This window comes from Anopheles coluzzii, chromosome 2, assembly GCF_943734685.1.
Source record: "Anopheles coluzzii chromosome 2, AcolN3, whole genome shotgun sequence".
NCBI classification, from domain to species: domain Eukaryota; kingdom Metazoa; phylum Arthropoda; class Insecta; order Diptera; family Culicidae; genus Anopheles; species Anopheles coluzzii.
Genome location: NC_064670.1, coordinates 124882217 through 124903902, shown reverse-complemented (window position 1 = coordinate 124903902; position 21686 = coordinate 124882217). Strand labels below are relative to the sequence as shown.

The 21686-nt window shown below is 48.2% G+C and overlaps 5 protein-coding genes across 10 annotated transcripts; 3 read left to right on the top strand and 2 right to left on the bottom strand.

Moving 5' to 3' along the window:
- Window positions 1-374: 374 nt before the first annotated feature.
- On the bottom strand, window positions 375-1160 carry LOC120961607 (cytochrome c oxidase subunit 7C, mitochondrial-like). Of its 2 annotated transcripts, none has more exons than XM_040385459.2 (3): window positions 1073-1160; window positions 886-985; window positions 375-658 (listed from the first exon to the last, which is right to left on the bottom strand). In XM_040385459.2, exons 2-3 carry the CDS (start codon window positions 970-972, stop codon window positions 542-544), a joined length of 204 nt encoding a protein of 67 aa, XP_040241393.1. In that variant the 5' UTR covers window positions 973-985; window positions 1073-1160; the 3' UTR covers window positions 375-541. The 2 variants fall into 2 exon arrangements, with proteins under 2 accessions (XP_040241393.1, XP_040241395.1); XM_040385461.2 differs by having other exon boundaries at window positions 1044-1143.
- Window positions 1161-1477: 317 nt separating this feature from the next.
- LOC120961495 (dnaJ homolog subfamily C member 5 homolog) lies at window positions 1478-10249 on the top strand. Of its 5 annotated transcripts, XR_007452102.1 has the most exons (9): window positions 1479-2243; window positions 3513-3651; window positions 3729-3881; window positions 3965-4096; window positions 5421-5489; window positions 6929-7130; window positions 7483-7591; window positions 7936-8170; window positions 8359-10249. XR_007452102.1 is itself a non-coding variant. In XM_040385224.2 (7 exons), exons 1-7 carry the CDS (start codon window positions 2224-2226, stop codon window positions 8367-8369), a joined length of 726 nt encoding a protein of 241 aa, XP_040241158.1. In that variant the 5' UTR covers window positions 1480-2223; the 3' UTR covers window positions 8370-10249. The 5 variants fall into 5 exon arrangements, 1 of the variants encoding a protein (XP_040241158.1); XR_005752693.2 differs by lacking the exon at window positions 7483-7591 and having other exon boundaries at window positions 1478-2243; window positions 7933-8170; XR_005752694.2 differs by lacking the exon at window positions 7483-7591.
- Window positions 10250-10732: 483 nt separating this feature from the next.
- LOC120961493 (cytosolic non-specific dipeptidase) lies at window positions 10733-13767 on the top strand. The gene is made up of 4 exons (XM_040385222.2): window positions 10733-10949; window positions 11038-11272; window positions 12350-13468; window positions 13534-13767. The coding sequence occupies exons 1-4, from the start codon at window positions 10906-10908 to the stop codon at window positions 13588-13590; spliced, it is 1455 nt and encodes a 484-aa protein (XP_040241156.1). The 5' UTR covers window positions 10733-10905; the 3' UTR covers window positions 13591-13767.
- An 8-nt stretch (window positions 13768-13775) lies between these two features.
- LOC120961494 (OCIA domain-containing protein 1) lies at window positions 13776-15052 on the bottom strand. Its single transcript, XM_040385223.2, has 4 exons — window positions 14865-15052; window positions 14462-14775; window positions 14213-14382; window positions 13776-14130 (listed from the first exon to the last, which is right to left on the bottom strand). The coding sequence occupies exons 1-4, from the start codon at window positions 14931-14933 to the stop codon at window positions 13865-13867; spliced, it is 819 nt and encodes a 272-aa protein (XP_040241157.2). The 5' UTR covers window positions 14934-15052; the 3' UTR covers window positions 13776-13864.
- Window positions 15053-15307: 255 nt separating this feature from the next.
- LOC120949100 (bromodomain-containing protein 1) lies at window positions 15308-21677 on the top strand. Its single transcript, XM_049607160.1, has 4 exons — window positions 15308-17971; window positions 18039-18286; window positions 18355-18783; window positions 18874-21677. The coding sequence occupies exons 1-4, from the start codon at window positions 15605-15607 to the stop codon at window positions 19334-19336; spliced, it is 3507 nt and encodes a 1168-aa protein (XP_049463117.1). The 5' UTR covers window positions 15308-15604; the 3' UTR covers window positions 19337-21677.
- Window positions 21678-21686: the final 9 nt, after the last annotated feature.

The window sequence follows — 21686 nt, the reverse complement described above, 5'->3', positions numbered from 1 at the left end:
ATTGCTACCCCGCCGAGTTCGATCAGAGTGAGGGTCACCACTAAGCACCCTTGTGACGATGGTTGGTTGTGGTGTCACCACCCCCGAAAAAGGTTGCCGACATTTGCACAACGATAAGCTAAAATGAAAACTGATGTAGCTCAATTTGTACGGATTTATCTTTGATTGATAATTTATTGGTTTCCCTCGCGTCGGCGCCGTCTCTTATGTCATCGAGTGGCCGCGCATTTCCATTCCCCCGGGCTACATTTGTGCAGTATTTCCACGGCTTTGGTCGTCGTCATAGGGTTCGGAAACTACGTGGGAACAAAGTGATAAGTTCCAAACCAACCACATACACGCTCACAGACACACAGTACTACCGAACGCAGGAGTTTTGCGTAGCGCACCAGATATGGATGATAATTTTATTGCGTTACTTCATCCTTTGCGGGGATAATATTAACATACACTCGGTTCAAGCACACTAACAGATGAAGCTGGGCCAGATTGTGCGGGCCCCATTCGCTTCCCGGCAGGGCCAGGGGGAAACGTTAGCTTCTTACTTCTTCAACAGCTGATGTCTGAGGATGAAGAAGGGAGCGCCCAGTCCGGAACCGAAGAACACGATGAACATCGCAGTCAGCTTGTACCGGTTGGTGAGGCTGAAGGGCAGGTTCTGCGGGAGGGAGAATAGTGGAAAAAGGTGGTGGATAGCATCAGTAATGCGTACAACATGATTTACACCAGAAAACATGTTTGCACAATTGCTGGCTGTGCAAATTTTAGCCAAACATTCTCCATTATGTAATGTGCGCTGGTGTCAGAGGCACAAGGTGCTCCTCCTTTTGCTGCTTCGTCGTAGCAGCCTCATGCGATGGGGAGGATGGTGAACGGGGTGCTTACCTCGCCAGGGATTCCACCGTGCGAATGGGAGTACCGGACCAGATTGGTCATTCCGGTGCGTGTAACGTTAGCGGCGCGGGCGAACATCTTGGCTGGATTTCTGTCGAAGGTAGTTTTCCAGTTAGCGAGTGCGTGAAAAGTGTGTTATTTAGCCGTACCAACACTTGGAGACGATTTTCACGATTACCTGATCTGACAGCAGAAAGTGACAGTGTGATTTTGGCGGTTGTCAAATGGCCAGCTTCGATCGGTGCAGTGTACTGTGGGATTGCACGAGCAGCAATGGGTCATAATTTGTCAATAATTTATCTTTTATTGTAATTTGTCACCATCAGTGCGGGTGATGTAAAATACCAAAAAAATATTGATTTGGGGCTGTTAAAAGCGAAATAAAATGCTGTGATTTTTCAGAAAGCAGCGAAAAACTTACTCCAATGCTTTGCGGCGTGTGTAAACCGTATAAAATTCGCGGCTTCGGTACGGAACGCGCCCGTCATTTTGCGTTTATATTACCCACTACAGTCCTGTCCGGCCGTATACCGTATACCATTCTGCAGAACTGTTGCTTGGAAAAGTGCCGTGAAATGGTACACCGGAGCAAGGGTCGAAAGAAAAACACGAACGAGGCGAGGCGACTCACATTCGGGGTTTGGCCTGCCGCGCAAGAGCTGCAAAATTTTAGTTAATTTTTCTCCTAGCAGCTCAAACCCGAGGTTGGAAGGGACGAGGCGCACGATTTCTCGTTTGCAGCGAAATATCGAAAAGTTTTCCGCAAAGTACGCGGATCCGCGGGTGCGTGCGTGTGTCCCGTTTTAATCGTGTTGTAGCTTTGCTCTTCCATATTAGCCTGTGTACGTGAAGCTGTGTGTGCATTCGTCAATTTTGCGGTGAAATCATACGCGCTCTGGTGGTGTAAAGTTGTTAATTGAAGGGAAACAAAACCGAGAACGGGCTCGGATTAAGCTTAACCCCCCAATCTTCCGCCCAGCCAGTGTGTGTGTGTTCGTGCCGTCGTCTGCCCGTAATCAATCAAGGGTCCATATTTTCCGGAGCCTCTCATATTACACCGACGACGCACCTTGCCCTTTCCTGTAGCCGGAGACAACACAGTGTGAAACGAAGTGAAAAGTTGGTGAAACTTTTTCGGGGGGGTGAGCAATTTTGAACCAAAGTCCAAGAAAGAGAACATTCCCATCGATAACGGGCTCTATACCCGCAAGTGGACCAGTGGAGCAGAAGTAAACCGGAAGGAAGACCGTAGCAGAAGAAGAAAAAAAAACATCCCGGACGAGCACTTCCGACAGTTTGCGCCAGGCCCTCAAAAGACACCTTATCACAATGGATAAAAGGAAACTATCGTAAGTGTCTTTCTTTCATTTCAGGCTGGTACATCTCCAACCCCCTGCTTCCGAAAACTGTTCGTCAAAAGTAACGCTCGAAGAAAAGGTGTCGTTTTTCAATTGATTTATCGCGCGAGCTCGCCAAAACGTGAAACACGGGCCACTTGCATTATTGTTTTATGGCGGAATCGGGGAGGGAGAGTCGTGTAGTAATGCTGCTGCTGCGTGAGTAATAATAATGTTCCACCTTTCCGCCTTCCATCCAACGCTATCAGACGGGCGGAAACGAAGGAAGGGGGGGGGGGAATTACAAGGGAAAAAAACTCCCCGTCCATCCGTCCCCCAGTGTTTCGTGGCGTGAAATTAAATACTGAGAAATATCGATTTTTCCCTCGCTCGAGTTCAGTGGGGCGCAGTGGGGCTGGTGCTGCTGCTGCTTTACCAGATGGAACGATGTTTCCAGTTTGTAATTGCAAAACCACTCGCCAAACATCCTGGGCGCTGGGGATGATTCGTCAAAGTGGTCCTCGGAACGCCGAAGAAGCGAGTGTATCGGAATGGGCCTACAAAAGAGGATGGCATGCTAAATCATATGTGCAGCATAATGAGCGAAAAACGCGAGGCCTGCTTGGACGATTCGTTCAAGGATATATGTGTACACACAAAGGAGCAAGGAGGAGAGAGTGCACGCATACATACAGGCGCGCGCGCCTGAGCCAAACGAAGCAGCTGCTGCTGCTGATGCTTGGGGCAGCAGACCTTTTGGCAGCCGTTATTACGATTGTTCTGCTATCCTTCTTTGCTATGCCCTCGACGTATGCCATTACTGTTTGCTCTCCTCTCGTCACACAGGCTGAAAGGAAGAGAGACATCAAGGGGACATTGATATCGTATCCTTTCGCTTTGAATGATTTGACTTTTCCGAATGTAAAGCGAAAAGGGGTTGATTGATGAAAAATGTAAAGTGTGATTAAATATTGAGTTGAGTTGAATAGTTAAAGAAAAGGCTCTCAGGAGTCATATGAAGTGGAATGTTGAATTACTTATGCTACCTCCATGTTCCAAGGGTGCCTAATCAGTTAATAATTGATAAGAAGAAATCGCTAAACTCACAGCGTGATGTAAACATTAAAATGTGAAACTTTTGGCTTCGAGCGTGACGCGGTATTAATCACGGGATCATCGTTGTAGAGAAGGAAAAAAAAAACACGAACGGCCGTCACACAATCAATACTTCCCAAAATGAAACTGTACTAATGAGGTGTGTTTTTTTTTTAATGCTTGCAGTACATCCGGGGACACCCTCTACCAGACACTGGGCCTACAGAAGACGGCAACGGCGGACGAGATTAAGAAGACGTACCGAAAACTGGCCCTCAAGTATCACCCGGACAAGAACCCCAACAATCCCGATGCGGCAGATAAGGTTCACTTTCCGACAGACTTTCCGATCGTTGCGGCTCCTTTCTAACCCATTGCGTTAAATTTTTGGTTTGTTTTTAGTTCAAAGAAGTAAATCGTGCTCATTCCATTCTGAGTGATTTGACGAAGCGAAACATCTACGACAACTATGGTTCGCTCGGACTGTACATCGCGGAACAGTTTGGCGAAGAGAACGTCAACGCTTACTTCGTCGTCACGTCGCCCACGTGCAAGGTAGTATTCGCCCCACCGCGCCCCTTAGTACGAATTCGAATGTCATCAACTGTATTTTTCTCCCTAAAAAAAACCCATTGCAGGCACTGTTTATGATTTGTGGTATCATCACCGGATGTTATTGTTGCTGCTGCTGTTGCTGCTGCTGTAACTTCTGCTTTGGCAAATACAAACCAGTACCGCCGGAGAATGCGGGAGACTATCATCATCTACACGTAAGTAAAGCTGGAACAGCGGGCACACCTCCATCAGCACCAGCATTGAAAGTTTGGCTCGAGCCTCCTGCGTAGAAGAGCTGGGGGTTTCCGTTACAACGTTGTGCCATTAGAATAAACGCAGTCCTAATGCTGTGTTTACTACCACCACCTTCTGTGAATGCATCCCCTTAGAAAGCAAATTCACTCACTGCTTCTCTTGTGCGTGTGTTCGTGTGTGATAGAGCATTATTATCCTAAAAACTCTGCTAATGGGGAGCTTTCTACCTTTTCTTGGGTTTTCGCTATTAGAATGTAGGATGTGTTCCGCGTATGCTGTACAATTTTCCTACCAATAAGCCCATCGCGGAGGTTAGAAAGCAAGGCCGATGAAGCCTTAAAACATTCATTCCGCGGCACGTAAAGAGCTGGGAAACAGTGTGTGTCTGTGTGAGAGAGAGTCGTGTGCCTTATCGTTTTATTGTTTAGGTAAACAAATGTTTGGGACATGTGATTGGATGTAATGTGCGCTGCTGTGTTGTACGCCTGTTCGCTAAGTCAAATTCTGAAAACAAATCATCTGGCTATTAATCTTTTTCGTTTTGTTTGTTTAACACATCATCTTCACCAAAAATTCAAAATCATCACTTCGAAAAATACATTTTTTTGTTTTGGTTAGCTAGATTTAGTTTGGCTTGTTTGTGTATTTGAGTTTTTGATATTGTTATTACGTATTGCACTGCACTCACTATATCATTCTTTACGAGACATACTCATGTGGAGAAGACATTTCGGACGACCCAAAACGATATACCGGATGGAAAGCATGTTTTTCTTTCGATTGTGCACACAGACCCCCCCGCGATTGTGCTGTGTGATGGAGTAACTATTTCTCGGAATATTACTTCAGTTTAATTCCCTTGCCACCGCCCCTCTGCGAGCGACACATTCCGGAAGGTTTGTGTTCGTGTTCGTGTGTGTGTGCGCCTCCTTAATGAGCATTATCCTTCACCGATTTATCCCACACGTCCAATCGATGGTCCAATTAACTCTACTACTACCGCTCCATCAGATCGTGTGCCCACGTGCGCACTTTGTTATCATCGTCAGTCGATTGTGTGGCCTTCAGCAGGATCTGATTATTAGTACTGCTGCGTATCCTCCGCGTTCTCGCCTTTTGTTACCAACAAAGGACAACCCTTTGGAGCCCTCTGTCAGGGACACACTCACACACACACGCCCAAACACCACTCTCCACACCACCGCACCCGACGTTGCTGCATTCACACACTCTGTCTCTATCACCTGTTTTTTTTTCTACATGTTTTTTTTCTACATTCATCAGAGAGATGGTGCCGCAAGTAGTAGCAACGCGCGGGAAGGAACGGCCGTCACAGAACAGCCAACGCGAAGAGTATGTATTCGGTTTATCGTTTGTACTTTTTTATGTAAACTCCATTTACTCTCCCTCATCCAACCTCCCTCATTCACATTCACTGCACGATTAAAGTTGTTCCCTTTTTTTTTGGTTTTAACAGTTTTAACATTCGTTTCAGTTAATTTAGTTTTTTTCACCTTTTTTAACATTTACCTCTTCTCATCCCATCTTGACGTTGTAGTATTTGCTCATCCTTCATTCATTCATTCATTCAAACTTTCATTCATTTCGGTATCCGTTTAACCTGCATCATTACGCCCACTATTTACTTACCTTTTGATTTTCTCTCTCTCTTTTTCTTTTCCTTCCCTGATTTAGTTGGAAACAATTTCGTAGAAATATGTATTTATTTTCAATTGAGGCATGGGAAATTTGTACGGAATCGAGAGGAAAAGGGGGGCGTCCTATAACAATAGTAGAACGATTGTGTGTGTTGGAGATGGAAAAGGATAGCATTTTTTATTGTGAACAAAAGCAGCATAGTTGTTTGTATTTGCATACCGGGAAGAATTAATCGGAATGAATGTGTTGTTGTGGCTTGTCCAAAAAGGCATGGTTGTGCGTATTTTACCATCATATATCAGAAGATAGAATTCGACCAGAAGACGGACCACTCACGGTCGGTCCAGTTCTGCACCTAGTTAGACATCCTGCGTAAAACAATAAAAAAAGTGAACTTATTTTGAATTGGTCCAAATCATTGTACGATGTGTATTGGTTGGAATGTTTGTTGGCGCATGGAAACAGCAGCAGTCATCTCGTCAGTGGAGTGGAGTCGTTCAGTCTGTCTCCCCCGTATGTCTTTGGTCTGTATTTAGAATCAGTAGATATGTATGTAGCTCTAGTTTGTGCTCCGTTTTGGAGTACGTCCTTACTAGAATGTTCCACACCCATCCACTAATATCGACATCTGGTTCGTGGTTTAACAACACAACGGTTGGAATGTGCGTATTAACAGGGGTTGAGGGGGGGAGGGTGTAGTGTTAGAGTATTGTAAGTTTGTCCCAAAAAAATAATCTTCGCTGGGTCTCTTGGAGATGGTGCAATTGAATGCAAGATATCTAAGTTAAGTAGAGTGTTTTTGGGCGATGGTTTTGTGCATAGATGTGTGTATGTATGTGTGGCTTACTGTAGGATCGAAGCGTGTCTCTAACAAACGCAACCAAATACGCACTTATTAACTAAAACCACTACAGGTTTACAGCTACAGCTTGCGCTAACGTTGGTGAATTAGGTTGTAGTAGTTGGCGAAGGGCACATGGGGGGCACTCCCATCCACCTGCGCATAGCTAATTTGCTTTGTACGTGCTGCGTGTGCTATACTACCAAATGCTTTATAGTTTTAAAGGGAAAACAACAAGCGGTCGACTATTTGGTTACTAATTGCGATTTGACTGATTCGTGTTTCTTTGTAGGAGGATTTGCAAGATCTGGACGATAATGGAGGAGGCAGTGGTGGCCCGGTGACGTCACAGCCACAGGCGGGACAGGCACAGGGAGCTGGTATGCCCGTGTACGCCATGCCACCGCCGTCGTCCAATCCGACGAATCCGTTCACTGGCGCCGCCACCGAGAGCACGGGGCTGAACACGGGCAATCAACCGATCTACACGCCAGGTAAGCAAAAAGGGACGCTTTCGCTCTGCACTGTATATGGCCCCCCAACGATCCAATGCACCGAAATCATCCCACAAACACATACTAATTGAACCATACACGCGTTATAACGCCTCGCCTCGCATTTGATGGATGTTGGTGTCTATTAGTGTGCTTGTATATTGTTATTAAATACCGCTCATCATCCCATTACGCCTGTTGTTGCTGTGTCTTGTGGGAAAAAGGGGGGGAGGGTCAGTGAGAAGCAGAACATGAAATGTGTGTGCTGTGTGCTGTACAGTTGTTCAATATTAATGCCTATCTATTTGTCTTATTTCCTTCACATTCCATGCTGTTCATGATCGGGAACTAGGCCACTAAAATGCATCTCGATTTGGAATTCGATAACCAGCTTCTGCTATTACAAAAACGTTACACACAAAAAAGCAAAACAAAAACAAACAAAAAACAATAAGAATATGGTAAACCGATCATTCTTTTTCCTCTACGTAGTTTTGGCACTGTGTTGCGTAGGTATTAGGCCATAGCGTGTTGTAATGTATGTGCATGTATGTGATCCTCTCATTATCCTCTTTGTTTGTTTGTGTTGCAAAGCATTTTGGTGCATACATCGCCAAAATTATCTCAATAATTTGTTTTGTGCTTGGATATGATTAAGTCCTACAAATACTATGCACGAACTGATCACATAAACTATGTGTTTTAGGCTTATGAAGCACGCTGCATTACTTTTCATTTCATGTTTCGTTTTACCCCAAACTAAGGACTTTTCTTTTGTTCTGTTATATTTATTTCTGCCCAGGAGATTTGCTCCAATTTTGAAGTTGTCCCAGTATCCCAGTTTAGTTCAAATCACCTGCGCAAACATCAACAACGCACCAAGTGCAACGGCTACAATTCTTCCACATTGATGTTGCCTTTGTTTTTGTTTGTGTTGTTGCTGTATCTTTAGCTTTGAAGAAACTGTAGAAAACGTTCCATTCTACTGGGATGGAAAAATAAAGCGAAAAATCCGATCCGATTCCCCTTTTCGTGGTGATGTAAGTAGATGTAATGAATAGTTAGAATGTGCAGCGCCTTTTATGCATGTGAGTGTGTGTGTGTGCGTAAGATCGAACTCCTTCGAATATAGTGTTTGTTTAGTAGTGTTTATTTGTATTGTTTGTAACTAAAACCATCCTGCCGTCGTCTACCAATGTAATAATGCTCCGTTGTTACCCATTTTTAGGTATGAAGTGAGCGTATTAATCGTCGCCATCAATAACACGATACGGTTCGAAGGGAGGGAACCCGGTTACATGGACGCAAGGGATAAGGGCGCGATAAGGCACAAGTTGAGTCATGCCCAGCGGCGCCGCACCCCTCCATTTATCCCGCATCCCTTATATTTGTGCAGCGAATAGCACCCGAACCCGAAATCAAACACTCCCTATAACAATATGCTGTCACAATAATAAGCAACTGTAATAATAATCGTCGCTAGAACCAGGACCGCGAGCATCTCCTCCCTGCCTGCCTGCAAACAAAACACGGTGGTTGGTGGAAGGCACCCGTACATACGCAAAGGGCAGCAGAGGAGCGAAGAAACAAAAGTATCTTTTTAGGGTATATTTATACGTTTAAGTAATGGCAAATAACAACAGTTAGTAGAAGCCCCCTTTTCTGTGTGCTTATATGTATGTGTGCGTGTGTGTACGTGTATTTATCCTAGTGAGGCTACTTCCCACTGGATGCCTCAGAGGAAGAGGAGACAAGAGAGTGGCGCAAAAGCAGCAGTAGAAGAGGAAGAACAAAATCAAAACAATTTAAGAAGCTAACAATAATACTTTTATCTTGCTGTGTGTTGCCGCTAGTATCCGTATGCTCTACATACTACTAAATCCCATCCATTTCGGTAACACGCGCTCAAGTAAAACAGTAAACATTAACAGAGAGCCACAATCACACACAGCATTAACGTTATCGCAACTCATTTGGAAGACTCCATAAATTAGCGAATGTATTTTCTGGTTCAAAACGGCGATTTCGATTATTCGCGATAACATATTAAAATTGAACGATTTAGTGGTGTGTAGATATATATACATGTATGTATGCGCCAGCTATACCATTTAGAGCTGATCTTATGGGAACGTGTTTCCTCCTCATTTATTAAGTGTTACTAATTCGATTTTTGCAAATACTACTTCAATTTCGAGTGTGAAACCCGTTATGCATATTACGATACTAAGAAAAACGGAGCAGAACGTGCACACACACACACACAGGGGGATGGTGCACCTCGGGAGACAGTGACGGAACAGTTCATTATTATAATCCGGTGTCACATCCCGTAGGACCGGAGCTTTCGGACGGACAAAAACTCCTTAAAAGTGTAGCAATTAATTGCGCAAGTTATGTTGTGTGAGTGTGTGTATTTAAGGGTACAACGTGCATGCCCTCCTCTCCTGCATATGCCACACCACTGTGCAGATAGTTATTGTACTGTACGAACGACCGTAGGACGAGATGATGTATGATGATGATGAAGACAAAGAGTAGAAGATGCAAAAGAATATATCTATATACATACAAAATTCATAAATCTTATATATCCATTTATCCCCCAAAATTCCAAAGCATTTGAAGCACACACACACACACACACACACACACACACACACACACACACACACACACACACACACACACACACACACACACACACACACACACACGAACCTTTAATTAGAGGAGACGTTGTTAGAGAACGGTTAAATTGTTGCTGAGTGTGTACGGTAAGGAGTTGTAGGGCATGTGAAAAGGAACGAGTATCAAGAGAACAAGTATAGGACCGTTGGGATAGGGGGAGAAAGTACTGGAAGCAGCGATTGCTCGAATAAGACGCGGAATAATCTAACAACAACAACTCACAACGACAACACGAACGCTCTGGACGCGGGACACAGGACACGTGCACGTTAATTACGACAATTACAGCAAAACATTATATATTGTAAAATATATTGAACGGTGGTGCGGACGAGAGAGAAGGCCGTTCGAAGCGAATGGGAAATGACAACACTACAATAACCGTTACGGAAGCAAAAACAAAATAAACTAAAACCTGAACGACGAAACATTCATTGCCACGTTATGCAAAATCCACAATAACAGAGAAAGAGTGTGTGCACCAAGTGCACTGCTTTGTGTTTTTACAGTCCGAAATTATTCATCGTTTTTGGCACAGCCTACTTGTTACCACAGGAGAACGACAATGTCCGTTTATCAAACTGCAAACAGTGTTAAATTTACAACGGTCTTCAAACGGAGATGAACGCCCCACGACAGAGGAGAACGGCGCGAGAAGTGCATTCAGCAGAGTACAGGTTAGTGATTATCTTAAATACATACATCTCTCTGTTGGAGAATACATTTAAAGCTGAAGCAAAATCCCCTCCGATTAAACTTCGTTCATCCGTAGCGATAGCACTATTTGAAGAGCTGGGGCGAGCCACCAGCGGTACCTTAAGTACTGGAGCTTGCGCATGTAAACGGATGCCGGAATCGTCATCTGTTGGTGTGCGATATCAGGACGGACAAGGGCAGAAGGGCCACGAAGCAGGGAGAGATTGCACTTTCTTTCAACGAACGATCGCAGCTCGCGTAGTTCGGGTTCCGAGCGCCAGAAAAGGTTTGACCGTTGGGCTGCTAGGTTGGCTCCAGTGTCCAGTCGTGTGATCTTCAATTGCGAGTGTGTGCCTCTCCGTCTCCGCCTGTTTCTGCCTCCATCAATATGTCCAAAGCAGATCTTCCCGCTGTGCTGACCAAGCTGTTCAGGTAAGTTAATCTAGTAGTGTTTCTGCTGTTGCAATTCTTAATTTTGCTTCATCATACCCCATTGTCGCTTTGTTGTTTTTCTTTCCAGCCACATCGATGCCAACAAGAGCAAGTACATCGATGCGCTGAGGGAAGCGGTGGCGATAAAGTCGGTGTCCGCCTGGCCCGAATCTCGCCCGGAAATCTTCCGCATGGTGGAGTGGGTCGCGGAGCGGCTGCGGAAGCTCGGCGCAACGGTGGAGCTGGCCGACGTCGGCAAACAGAAGCTGTCCGATGGCCGTGAACTCGATCTACCGAAGGTCATCCTCGGCGTGCTGGGAACGGTAAGTGTGCCATGATGTGCGTGTGTGTGTTTGTGTGCTCAATGCGGCCTAAGATCGCCATTTCTCTGACAGATGTGCAAAACGGATTAAAAGTCAATGAACTCTCTTGTGTCTTTGGTGTGCATTGTGGTGCAAGACTCTCTTTGAGACTTTGTTTAGGCTGTGTGTGCCCCCCAACGAGCCAAAGAAGCTTGCTCCATTCATGCGGCGAATAGGAGAAGGCTCGGCACGTATGTTTACTATAAACTGCACCTGACCTTTAGCACAGAAGTGCAACGTAACGGGTGGGTGCTGCTTGTGTGAGTGTGTATGACGCACCCTATCTATATTGCCCCCTTTTTTACTACGCCTAGCAAATGCAACGATTGCAATTTGCAATACGTAGGGAAACGCCACGAAAGGGAAGAAAGGGAAGCGTTGCTATATTTTGCTATGCGTCAGCATCAAACCGTGCTTTATTGCAAACGACGAGCAGTTTATGGGTGTTAACATGCATGCCATACACACACACGCGCCGCCGAGTGTCGCGTTTCAATGGGAATCACTCTTGGCTGGAAGTGAGCTGTGTTTCATTGATAAGACATTCCGAGACATCACACACCGCGCGAGTTGTGGAAGGGGTGTGGGAATGGGGTTGACCAGGGGGAAGGGGGGAGAAAAGACTCATTATCATCAAGTGGGGTTTTGGGGTTTTGTGTTGCGATAAACTAACCAAAATGTAGTCAAAAATAGCGGTTAACGACAGGGGGAAGCACACAAGAGAGTCGTATCGAGCACCCAGGCCACTTCACCTTCAGTGGAAGCGCCCAATGTTGTAACCACAACAACAACACAGCAACCAATTTGTTGCATTGTTCGCTTACGAACTAAATAGGCAATAAATGGACTCCCCGTGGACAGTTGATTGATTCTTTCAATGTACGTTTGCTACGCAACGATTATCTCTGAGCAATTGGAATCTGAAGTATCCTATAGAAAATCGTATCTTATCAGCATACTCCACCTCTTTTGAGACTTACCGTAATCGAATGATCGATGATGATTTACACCTCGCATGTATTCGATCGTCTTTTCCAGGACCCGGCGAAGAAGACCGTATGCCTGTACGGACATCTCGATGTGCAGCCCGCTATTCTGGAGGATGGTTGGGCAACGGAGCCGTTCGTGCTGACGGAGAAGGACGGCAAACTGTTCGGACGTGGGTCCAGCGACGACAAGGGACCAGTGCTGGGATGGCTACACGCAATCGAGGGCTTCCAGGCGATCGGAGAGCCGCTGCCGGTGAACCTTAAGTTCGTGTTCGAGGGCATGGAAGAGTCCGGCAGCGAAGGGCTCGATGATCTGCTGTACGCTCGCCAGAAGGATTTCCTGTCCGACGTAGACTACGTGTGCATTTCCGACAACTACTGGCTCGGTACGGACAAGCCGTGCATTACGTACGGGCTGCGTGGTATTTGCTACTTCGAGGTCGAGGTCAGCTGCGCACACAAGGATCTTCACAGCGGCGTGTTCGGCGGGACCGTGTACGAAGCGATGAACGATCTGGTGTACCTGCTCGGCACGCTCGCCGACAGCGAGGGCCGCATTCTGATCCCGAAGATCTACCAGGAGGTGGCCCCGCTGCTGCCGAACGAGCAGGCCATCTACGATGCGATCCACTTCGACGTGGGCAGCTACCGGGCCGAGCTCGGGGCGCGCAAGCTGATGCACAAGGAGGACAAAACGAAGATCCTGATGCACCGGTGGCGTCAGCCCAGCCTGTCCATCCACGGTGTGGAGGGTGCATTTTACGAACCGGGACAAAAGACGGTCATTCCGAAGAAGGTGATTGGCAAGTTTTCGATCCGCATCGTGCCAAACCAAACGCCCGAGCTGACGGAACGGTACGTGAGCGAGTATCTGACGGCCAAGTGGGCTGAGCGTGGCTCACCGAACCAGTTCGCAGTGCGTATGGCGCACGGGGGCAAACCGTGGACGGAAGATCCGAACCATCCCCACTACCAGGCGGCCCGTACCGCTACCAAGCACGTGTACAACGTCGATCCGGACATGACGCGCGAAGGCGGTTCGATCCCGGTCACGCTAACGCTCCAGCAGACGACCGGCAAGAATGTGCTGCTGCTTCCGATGGGTGCCTCGGACGATGGAGCACATTCGCAGAACGAGAAGATCGATGTCCGCAACTACATCGAAGGGGTAAGTGTTTGAAAGGTTTGGATTTAGGGTGGAAATGTTCTTACGCTTTATTTGTTTACATTTAGACCAAACTACTCGGTGCATACTTATACGAGGTATCCCTCATCGGAGGAAACAAATGAGGCGGATCAATGCGAATCAGTCTGATTAACGAGAGAGAATAATACATCACCTTACTAAGACCCATCACTCCCTGCTGCTTCGCGGCAATGAAATGTTACTTCCAACCTAATACCAGTCCGCGAGAGCTTATGGAAGAAAGCAAATAAAATGTTCGGCACTTTGTTTTAGTTAACATACTTGTACGTGTATTTGTGTGTGTGTATTTAGGAAACTTTCTATCTGTACTAATTTAAGCATGAAAGAGTAATGCAAGGGACGCTTTGACGAGGGTGCCTACTGCGACCAAGCATCACCGTACTTGTTCTTCACCGACGGTGGGCCCGGCGGCAACGACGGCTGTTCCTCCGGTGTCATACTGCCGCGGCGATCCATCGACTCGCGACGAATCGGTGGACTGTCCTCGAGGACTGTCGCTGGCCGGTAAGGTTGCTGCTGTCGTTTCAGATACTCTTCCCGGTTCTGTCGCCGTAGTTCCTCGTAGCTTTTGGATGCCTTTGGAGCGAGTGGCAGCTGAAGATCTTCCTCAAAGTTGGTGGTAGCTGGAATAGAAAGGTAATTAACATTGTGTTAAGAAGTCGGTGTTTAAATATTTAACGAGCTGTTGGTTTTTCTTCTACTCACAGTCTACCGTTGGACGGCCACTATCATCCAGGCCCGAGTATTGTGGACCATCGTAGTACAGGTTCAACGAACCGTTGCTGAGGAATGATTCATCGGCATGCCGTTCACGTGCCGGTGTAGATTCAAACGGCGTCAGCATGCTCGATGCACCGAACCCCTGATCAGGAAGGCTGCAATGGGAGATCGATCGTCAGTCTGGTTGCAGTTTGTATGGTCATTTCGCGACGCATGGTCATTTCCGAAACTTACAATTTGTCGGCCATTCCCGTGGTACCTTGACGACGTTGGCGCATCATGTCCGCCAACCGCGAGTTGGGCAGCTGCATAATCTTTTCGGCACATTTGCCCTGGTAGCTTATTTTCCCGATAAAGTACCCGAGCGTAACACCGACCAACACCTTCGGAGCGGGACCGAAACGAACGCTCGCCTTCAGGTATTTATTGTGCACCGCGTACCATGCGCCGAACCCCATAAGCGTTCCCAGTGGGAGCGATCGTTGGAAGAAGGATTCGCGGTTACATTCCCGCAGCACACGCAACTCTTCCTGGGAAAATTGGTAGTTCTAGAAGGGAAAACCAAGTTTCACAACATTGCACATTGCATCGAGCTCTGGGGAGGGGGTTTATCGTTTTTATGTAACATTTTGCTTACCAATGCATTTCGCTGTCCGTCATCCAGCTGCTGCTGCTGATGCTGCAATTGGTCGTTTCGTTGCATCATAAAATTAAGTACTTTTTACTGAAATCACGACAAAAAGGTGTGTTGTTATCGCGCAGAGAAAACGTAAATAAGCAATCTTAGCTAAACAGAGCCGGCACGGGAACAGCTGACATTGACAGTTGACAATTGGATATCGTGTCGGAGTTGCATTAAATATTTACATTAAGAAATTGCACTTTTATGATACCAATTCATGATTGGACCCAAACCGTTCCACAAAAACCATCATTAAAACTACAAAAACTGTACAAAAAGTGGTCAGTACACTCAAAACAAGAATTTTGGTTTCGATTTGAAACGGTTCAATTAAACACGAACCGGTTGGCTTTTGACAACGAACCGGTTGAATCTTGACAGCTTGACAGGCGCTGTCAACTCGGGAATTGCTGTAAACAAAAAGAAAGGCGCTTCAACAGCACGAACAGAAGCCAAGAAGAAAGGGAACGAAAGGGAAAGCTCGCCGTGACGAAAAGGCCTGGTTACGTCGAAAAAACGCATTAAAATTCCACTTTCAAAATAGGTGAACAAACGACCGTCCTCTTTGAAAGGGTGGCAACACAGCAACGCACCAACCAACAGGTGTGAAACCCCTGCCAGCAGCAGTGCATCACTGGTAGCAGCAGCAGCAGCATCATCAACAGCAACAACAACGACCCTCATCGACGACGACCATGGGGATCGACTTCGAGGTGAACGATTACATCAAAACGCTCAAGAAGGACGGTGGCCCCTTCAAATGTCCCATGTGCGACAAGACGTACAAATCGGTGATCGGGCTGCAGTACCACCTGAACAACTATGACCACGACAACCCGTCCCCGGCCGTGCCTGCCTCGGTGTCGACCCCGATCAAGCAGAAGGGTCGCAAGCTGAAGGTGGGCGTTACGCCCAAAAACCAAATCGCCTGCAGTCCACCGAAGGAAGGCATTACGTATCTGGAGAGTGAACACTTGGTGCGGCTCGACTGCAATGGCAAGACGGTGAAGATCCCGGTGCTGGACGCACTGCCCGTGATGTCGCTCGAGGAGTACGAGAGCAAGTGCAAGACGGCGTCCGACTTTGAAGCGTTTGCCGTTGCACCACCGGAGGAGCCGGAGGTGCAGCTGCCGGAGGGCAAGTTCAAGGAAATCGAAGACTACACAATCTGTGATGCCCCCGCCCGGCCGAACGCGTACATCCGCTTCATCGAGAAGTCGAGCGAAGAGCTGGACGGCGAGGTAGAGTACGACGTGGACGAGGAGGACACGACCTGGCTCAGTATTATCAATGAACGGCGCGCGGCACAGAACGTGGGCCCAGTGTCGGTGGATTCGCTCGAGCTGTTGATGGATCGGTTGGAGAAGGAGTCCTTCTTCCAGGCGGCGGCCAACGGCCAGAACGGCGCCGTCGTGGACGATGACGCCGTGTGCTGCATCTGCATGGACGGGGAGTGCCAAAACACGAACGTGATTCTGTTCTGCGACATGTGCAACTTGGCCGTGCATCAGGATTGCTACGGTGTGCCATACATCCCGGAGGGCCAGTGGCTCTGCCGTCGGTGTTTGCAGAGTCCGAGCCGTCCGGTAGATTGTGTGCTGTGCCCGAACACCGGCGGTGCCTTCAAGCAGACCGACCACAACCAGTGGGCCCACGTAGTGTGTGCGCTGTGGATACCGGAGGTTCGATTCGCCAATACCGTGTTCCTGGAACCGATCGATTCGATTGAAACCATCCCGGCGGCCCGGTGGCGCTTGACTTGCTACATCTGCAAGCAGAAAGGCATCGGCGCGTGCATTCAGTGCAACAAAACGTATTGCTATGCCGCGTTCCACGTTACCTGCGCGCAGCAGGCGGGATTGTGCATGCGCATGGATACGGTGAAGGGCACGGACAGCAATCCGGTTGTGGTGCAGAAAACGGCCTACTGCGATGCGCACACACCGCTGAACGCGCTGCAGACGACACCGGGCAACTCGCCCGACGGTGGACCGCCGACGGATGCGCGAGAGGTAACGCGCGAGAAGATGAAAAAGGCACGCAAGCTGCTGGCGCTGAAGCGTACCAGTGCGCCGGTGATCCTGATCCCTACCATCCCGCAGAACCGCATCGAGGAGATATCGTCGCTGGTAAACATTCCGAAGAAGCAGCAATTCATTCAACGCCTCATCGCGTACTGGACGTTGAAACGACAGTACCGGAATGGAGTGCCGCTGCTGCGCCGGTTACAGTCGCAGGGCCAAGCGCAGGGAACGGGCATGCCTGGGTGTCGCGATCGTACCGACGGATCACCGGACGCGCAGGAACTCTATCAGCAGCTCAAGTACTGGCAGTGCCTTCGGCAGGATCTGGAGCGATCCCGTCTACTCTGCGAGCTGGTGCGCAAGCGGGAAAAGATTAAACTCATTCTGATCAAGACGACCGAACAGCTCGTGATGGCACAGCTCAACCCGATCGAGAGCGTTCTGCATCGAATCTTGGACCAGCTGGAGGTGAAGGACGATAAGGAAATCTTCCGCGAACCGGTCGACACGGAGGAGGTGCCCGATTACACCGACATCGTGAAGCACCCGATGGATCTGGGCACGATGCGCCAGAAGCTTAAGCGGGGTGCGTACATCCGCATCGAAGACCTGGAGCAAGACTTCCAGCTGATGATCCGCAACTGTTTGGCGTACAACAACAAGGACACGATGTTTTATCGCGCCGGTGTGCGGATGCGCGATGCCGGTGCAATTGTGTTCCGCACGGTGCGCAAGGAGCTGGAACGGTCGGGCCAGTTCCAGGAGCCAGAGCCCGTTGAACCGATCGCTTCCAGCGCGCTGTCCGGTCGAGCGATCGGTAGCTCCAGCGAGGACAACATTGCGATGGACATTGAGAATGAGCTGACCAAGATTACGGGCCAGTCGGCGAACGCGGAGCACATCGGCAAGCTGCAGACGCTGCTGAGCAAAGCGAACGGAATCCGGCATGCGTTGACGCGCTCCAAACGCATCAAGCAGATACGCAACGAGATTGCGCGAGTAAAGCGAGCGATTAGCAAAGATCCGGAACGTGGTTTGGTAAGCAATGGACTGTCGGTGCGGAAATATGAATGGATTATTGATAGCATTCTCTCCCTTTCCTTAGCTAAACGATCGTCGAATATCGTCGGATCTGGTGGGAGCAAGCTCCTCCTCGCTTGGCGGAACAGCTTCATCTTCGTTTTCGCCAAAAAAGTTGTCCCACTCCATGCACGCAGAACCCACCTCAAGCGGGCTAGGTGGTCTCGCCGGAAGCAGTCTTGCACTGGCACAGAAACATCACCAAATCACGCCGGAAGCGAGTCCACTGAAGGTGCTCCAGAACAGTCCCTCACCGTCGGGTGTTAATCGAAGGTAAGTGTGGCATTTAATCGGGTTTCGTTTCTTTCGCATATTAACACATTCTCCCCGCTCCACTCCAGAACGGCTGTACTGTTCACACGCAAAGCACAAGCGGCCTTGAAGAAACCGGACGCGTCTCTGAAGCAGGAAGGAGCAGGCGTCGGAGCGTCCGGTGGCACTGGGGGGGCTGGTGGACCGAGTGGCTCTACGGTAACACCAATGACAACGACGGAACTGCTCCAGAAGACGGCCAAGAAGATCAATCGTGGCAAGCGGATCGGCAAAAGCGGGAAAGGCATTGAGTCGTTCCTGGAGGCAACGTCCGCTTCGGCGCTGGACGGGAAACCGATCGAGCGGAAATCGCTGGAAGCCATCCCGGACAGTTTCCGGGTGTACCGTGGGCAGCAGGATCGTGAAATTAGTGACTCGGAGAGTAATCTCAGCCTTACGGGTAGTACGTGCAGCAGCTGCAGCGGATTTAGTGGCAGCGGAACGGAATCAGAGTTTGGGTAGGAGGAAGAAGGACATCAGCCTGCGGCGAAGGGTTTGAACGATGGCCACTAATTTCGTTTGTTTGCTTTCTTATGGTCTCGCTTTAGCTCCAGCAATGACGATTCGTACTGTGACTCGAAAATGTCCACCAACAGCGAACCGGAGGTGGAACCGTTCCCGGAAAAGCCCGCCCTAGAACCGCTCAAGCTGGTGTGGGCCAAGTGCCGGGGCTATCCGTGGTATCCGGCCCTCATTATTGACCCGAACATTCCGAAAGGGTTCGTACACAACGGCGTCCCACTGCCGGCCCCGCCGGCCGACGTGTTGGCCCTGCGCAGCAACTACGACGAGCCCGTGTTTCTGGTGCTGTTCTTCGATGTGAAACGTACGTGGCAGTGGTTGCCGGTCGGCAAGCTGGAACTGCTCGGTGTCGACAAGGAGCTGGACCAGAGTAAGCTGATCGAGTCGCGGAAACCGACCGAACGGAAGGCGGTCAACAAGGCGTACCAGGAGGCACTGCACTATCACAGCCAGGTGTCGAGTGCGGATGGGCCGGCCGGGAAATTATGATGCTATGGGAGTGTGGGGCCGGGTGCAGGAGGATTCGTTATATCTAAAGGGGAGCAACCGGAGGAGGATGGCGAAGAGGAGGAGGAAGAAGAGGAAGGGGAGGAGGATGAAGGGGAAGAGCAGGAAGACGAAGCAGAGGTAGAGGAAGACGAGGGAGATGAGGATTCGTGTTAGATCTGTCGTTTTTTGTGTGTGTGTAAAGGATGGGGAATGTCCTTTGCGGTTTTATTTTTTAACTTGTGCGAATGATTGTCGTTTTCTATTATGTGTCCATGTTACTGCATATTTGTGTGTGTGCGTGTTTGTGTTAGCAATAGAAGTGTTTAAAGGAAGTAAGAAGGGGAAGAGAAGAAGGATGGAAGCTGCTCTGCTACATCCGCGAGATTTGAATGTTAGTTGAAGTTCGTTTTATTGGGTTTGACGTTTTTATTCCGTATTTTAACCGTCGCGCGGCGAGCGAGTAGTGAGGATGATGTTAGGAATGTAAGTGTTGGTTGCGAGTTCATTTGTTTAGCGCATAATGAAGGGAAGATAGAATGGGTGGGCGATCGCAGAGCATCGAACAAGAGATCATTTTGTTAACGTCGATGTCGATGTCCTGACATATTTGAGCGTGTGTTTTTTTAATTATTCATTGTAAGGCAGAAGAAGAGGCAACATGCGTCTGTGTGTGATTGTAAGGACAAAAATGCACACCATTCATAAGGCTATCTATATCTATTTATATTGGAATAGAGGTACCGATACCGTTTTTTTTTGCCGAGACTAGATCCTTGCGAGTAGCATCTTGCTATAGAAAAAACAAACCACATACACATCTTATCACACACATTATGTTCATCGTTTTGTTCATCGCGTTGAAAACTATCATACAGGAGGTGTTGTACATATGTGAAGGATCTGGTTGAATAAATAGTATTACTTCTCACACAAACAAACTTTGGCTGTGTGTGTTAATTCGCTCTGATCGACCAATCGAAACGTCGGCACGATCCAAGCAACCGCAGGCAGACCAGAAAAGCCTGCAACGACATTTGACCTCTCGTTTTCACACCTGTCCGAAAGGGGCTTGCTGTGATTGCAGGCGTCAGTGTGTCATTCAGTCGCTTCGTTCGGTCGTGTGCGGTCGTTTGCTTCGCACCTTCTGGTGTCGCGCCGTGTCGCGTGTGTGTAGAATGGGGAAAAAATGTGAAATTAATGTGTTGTTTAGTGATAAAATGATAATGAATCACTAATTGAAGAGTTTATAAAGCGTCGAGTAGTGTTTTAGTGCTGTAAATTCCGTCTCGCCGGTCCCGTAGTACAGTCGTCAAGCCGGTCCCGTAGTACAGTCGTCAACTCGTACGACTTAACAACATGCCCGTCATGGGTTCAATCCCCAAATAGACCGCGCCGCCATACGTAGGACTGACTATCCTGCTATGGGGGGGAATCAATTAGTCACTGAAAGCCAAGCCCACAAGTGGGTACAGGCAGGCCTTGACCGACATTGGTTGTTGAGCCAAAGAAGAAGAAGAAGAAGAAATTCCGTCTGATTTTGCTGCTCGTTGGCGTCCCTTGTTGGAGCAGTGTGTGTGCGTAATTGCGAAAAATGAAAGAAGAGTGATCCGTCGAGAGAGAGAGAGAGAGAGAGAGAGAGAGAGAGAGAGAGAGAGAGAGAGCGAAAAAAATGTCAATCAAAAGCGTCTCCGTAGTGTTCGCGTTGCTGCTTGGCGCCATTTTTTAAAATGCTGCCTGTGTGATATCGTGTCGGTGTGGTTGTGAGTTCGGGTGTGATAAGAACGCGTTCGGATTGATGAATGAAGCGGAAAGCGAGAAGCATTAACACAAGATTGTTTATATTCATTTATTGTTTTTTTGTCTGTTACTGTAACTGTTGCCTCTCTGTTCCGATCAGCGGTCCAACTGAATCAGGGCCGGAATACGGTTGATGCTTATTTTGTGTTTTTTTTTGTTTGATCATTTACACTCAACTACTACTTACTTCATGCTCTCACGTGTTTGTGTTGTTTTGTGTTAAATACAGAATGCCTTTCGCGCTACAACTAAATTTAATACCTGCACTTAGAGCTACGCCTACGCCTAACATCAGACTAACAGAACTTGTTCCTTGCTTTCCTTGCACTATATGTACACTTTTTCACACGCAACTCATCTCTCACTCTTTCTCTCATCCTCCTCAACGTCTACAGTCCGTCTCGCCGGGAGACCGGGGTAATGATCATTTTTCTGACCTCCCCCTCCCCTCCCCTCGACTCGCGATCAGTTCCGAAATCAATCAAATTTATCACAACGAGATCGACCCGCGGTGCTCATATTCCGTCTCTCGTGTATGTGTGTGTGTGTTTGT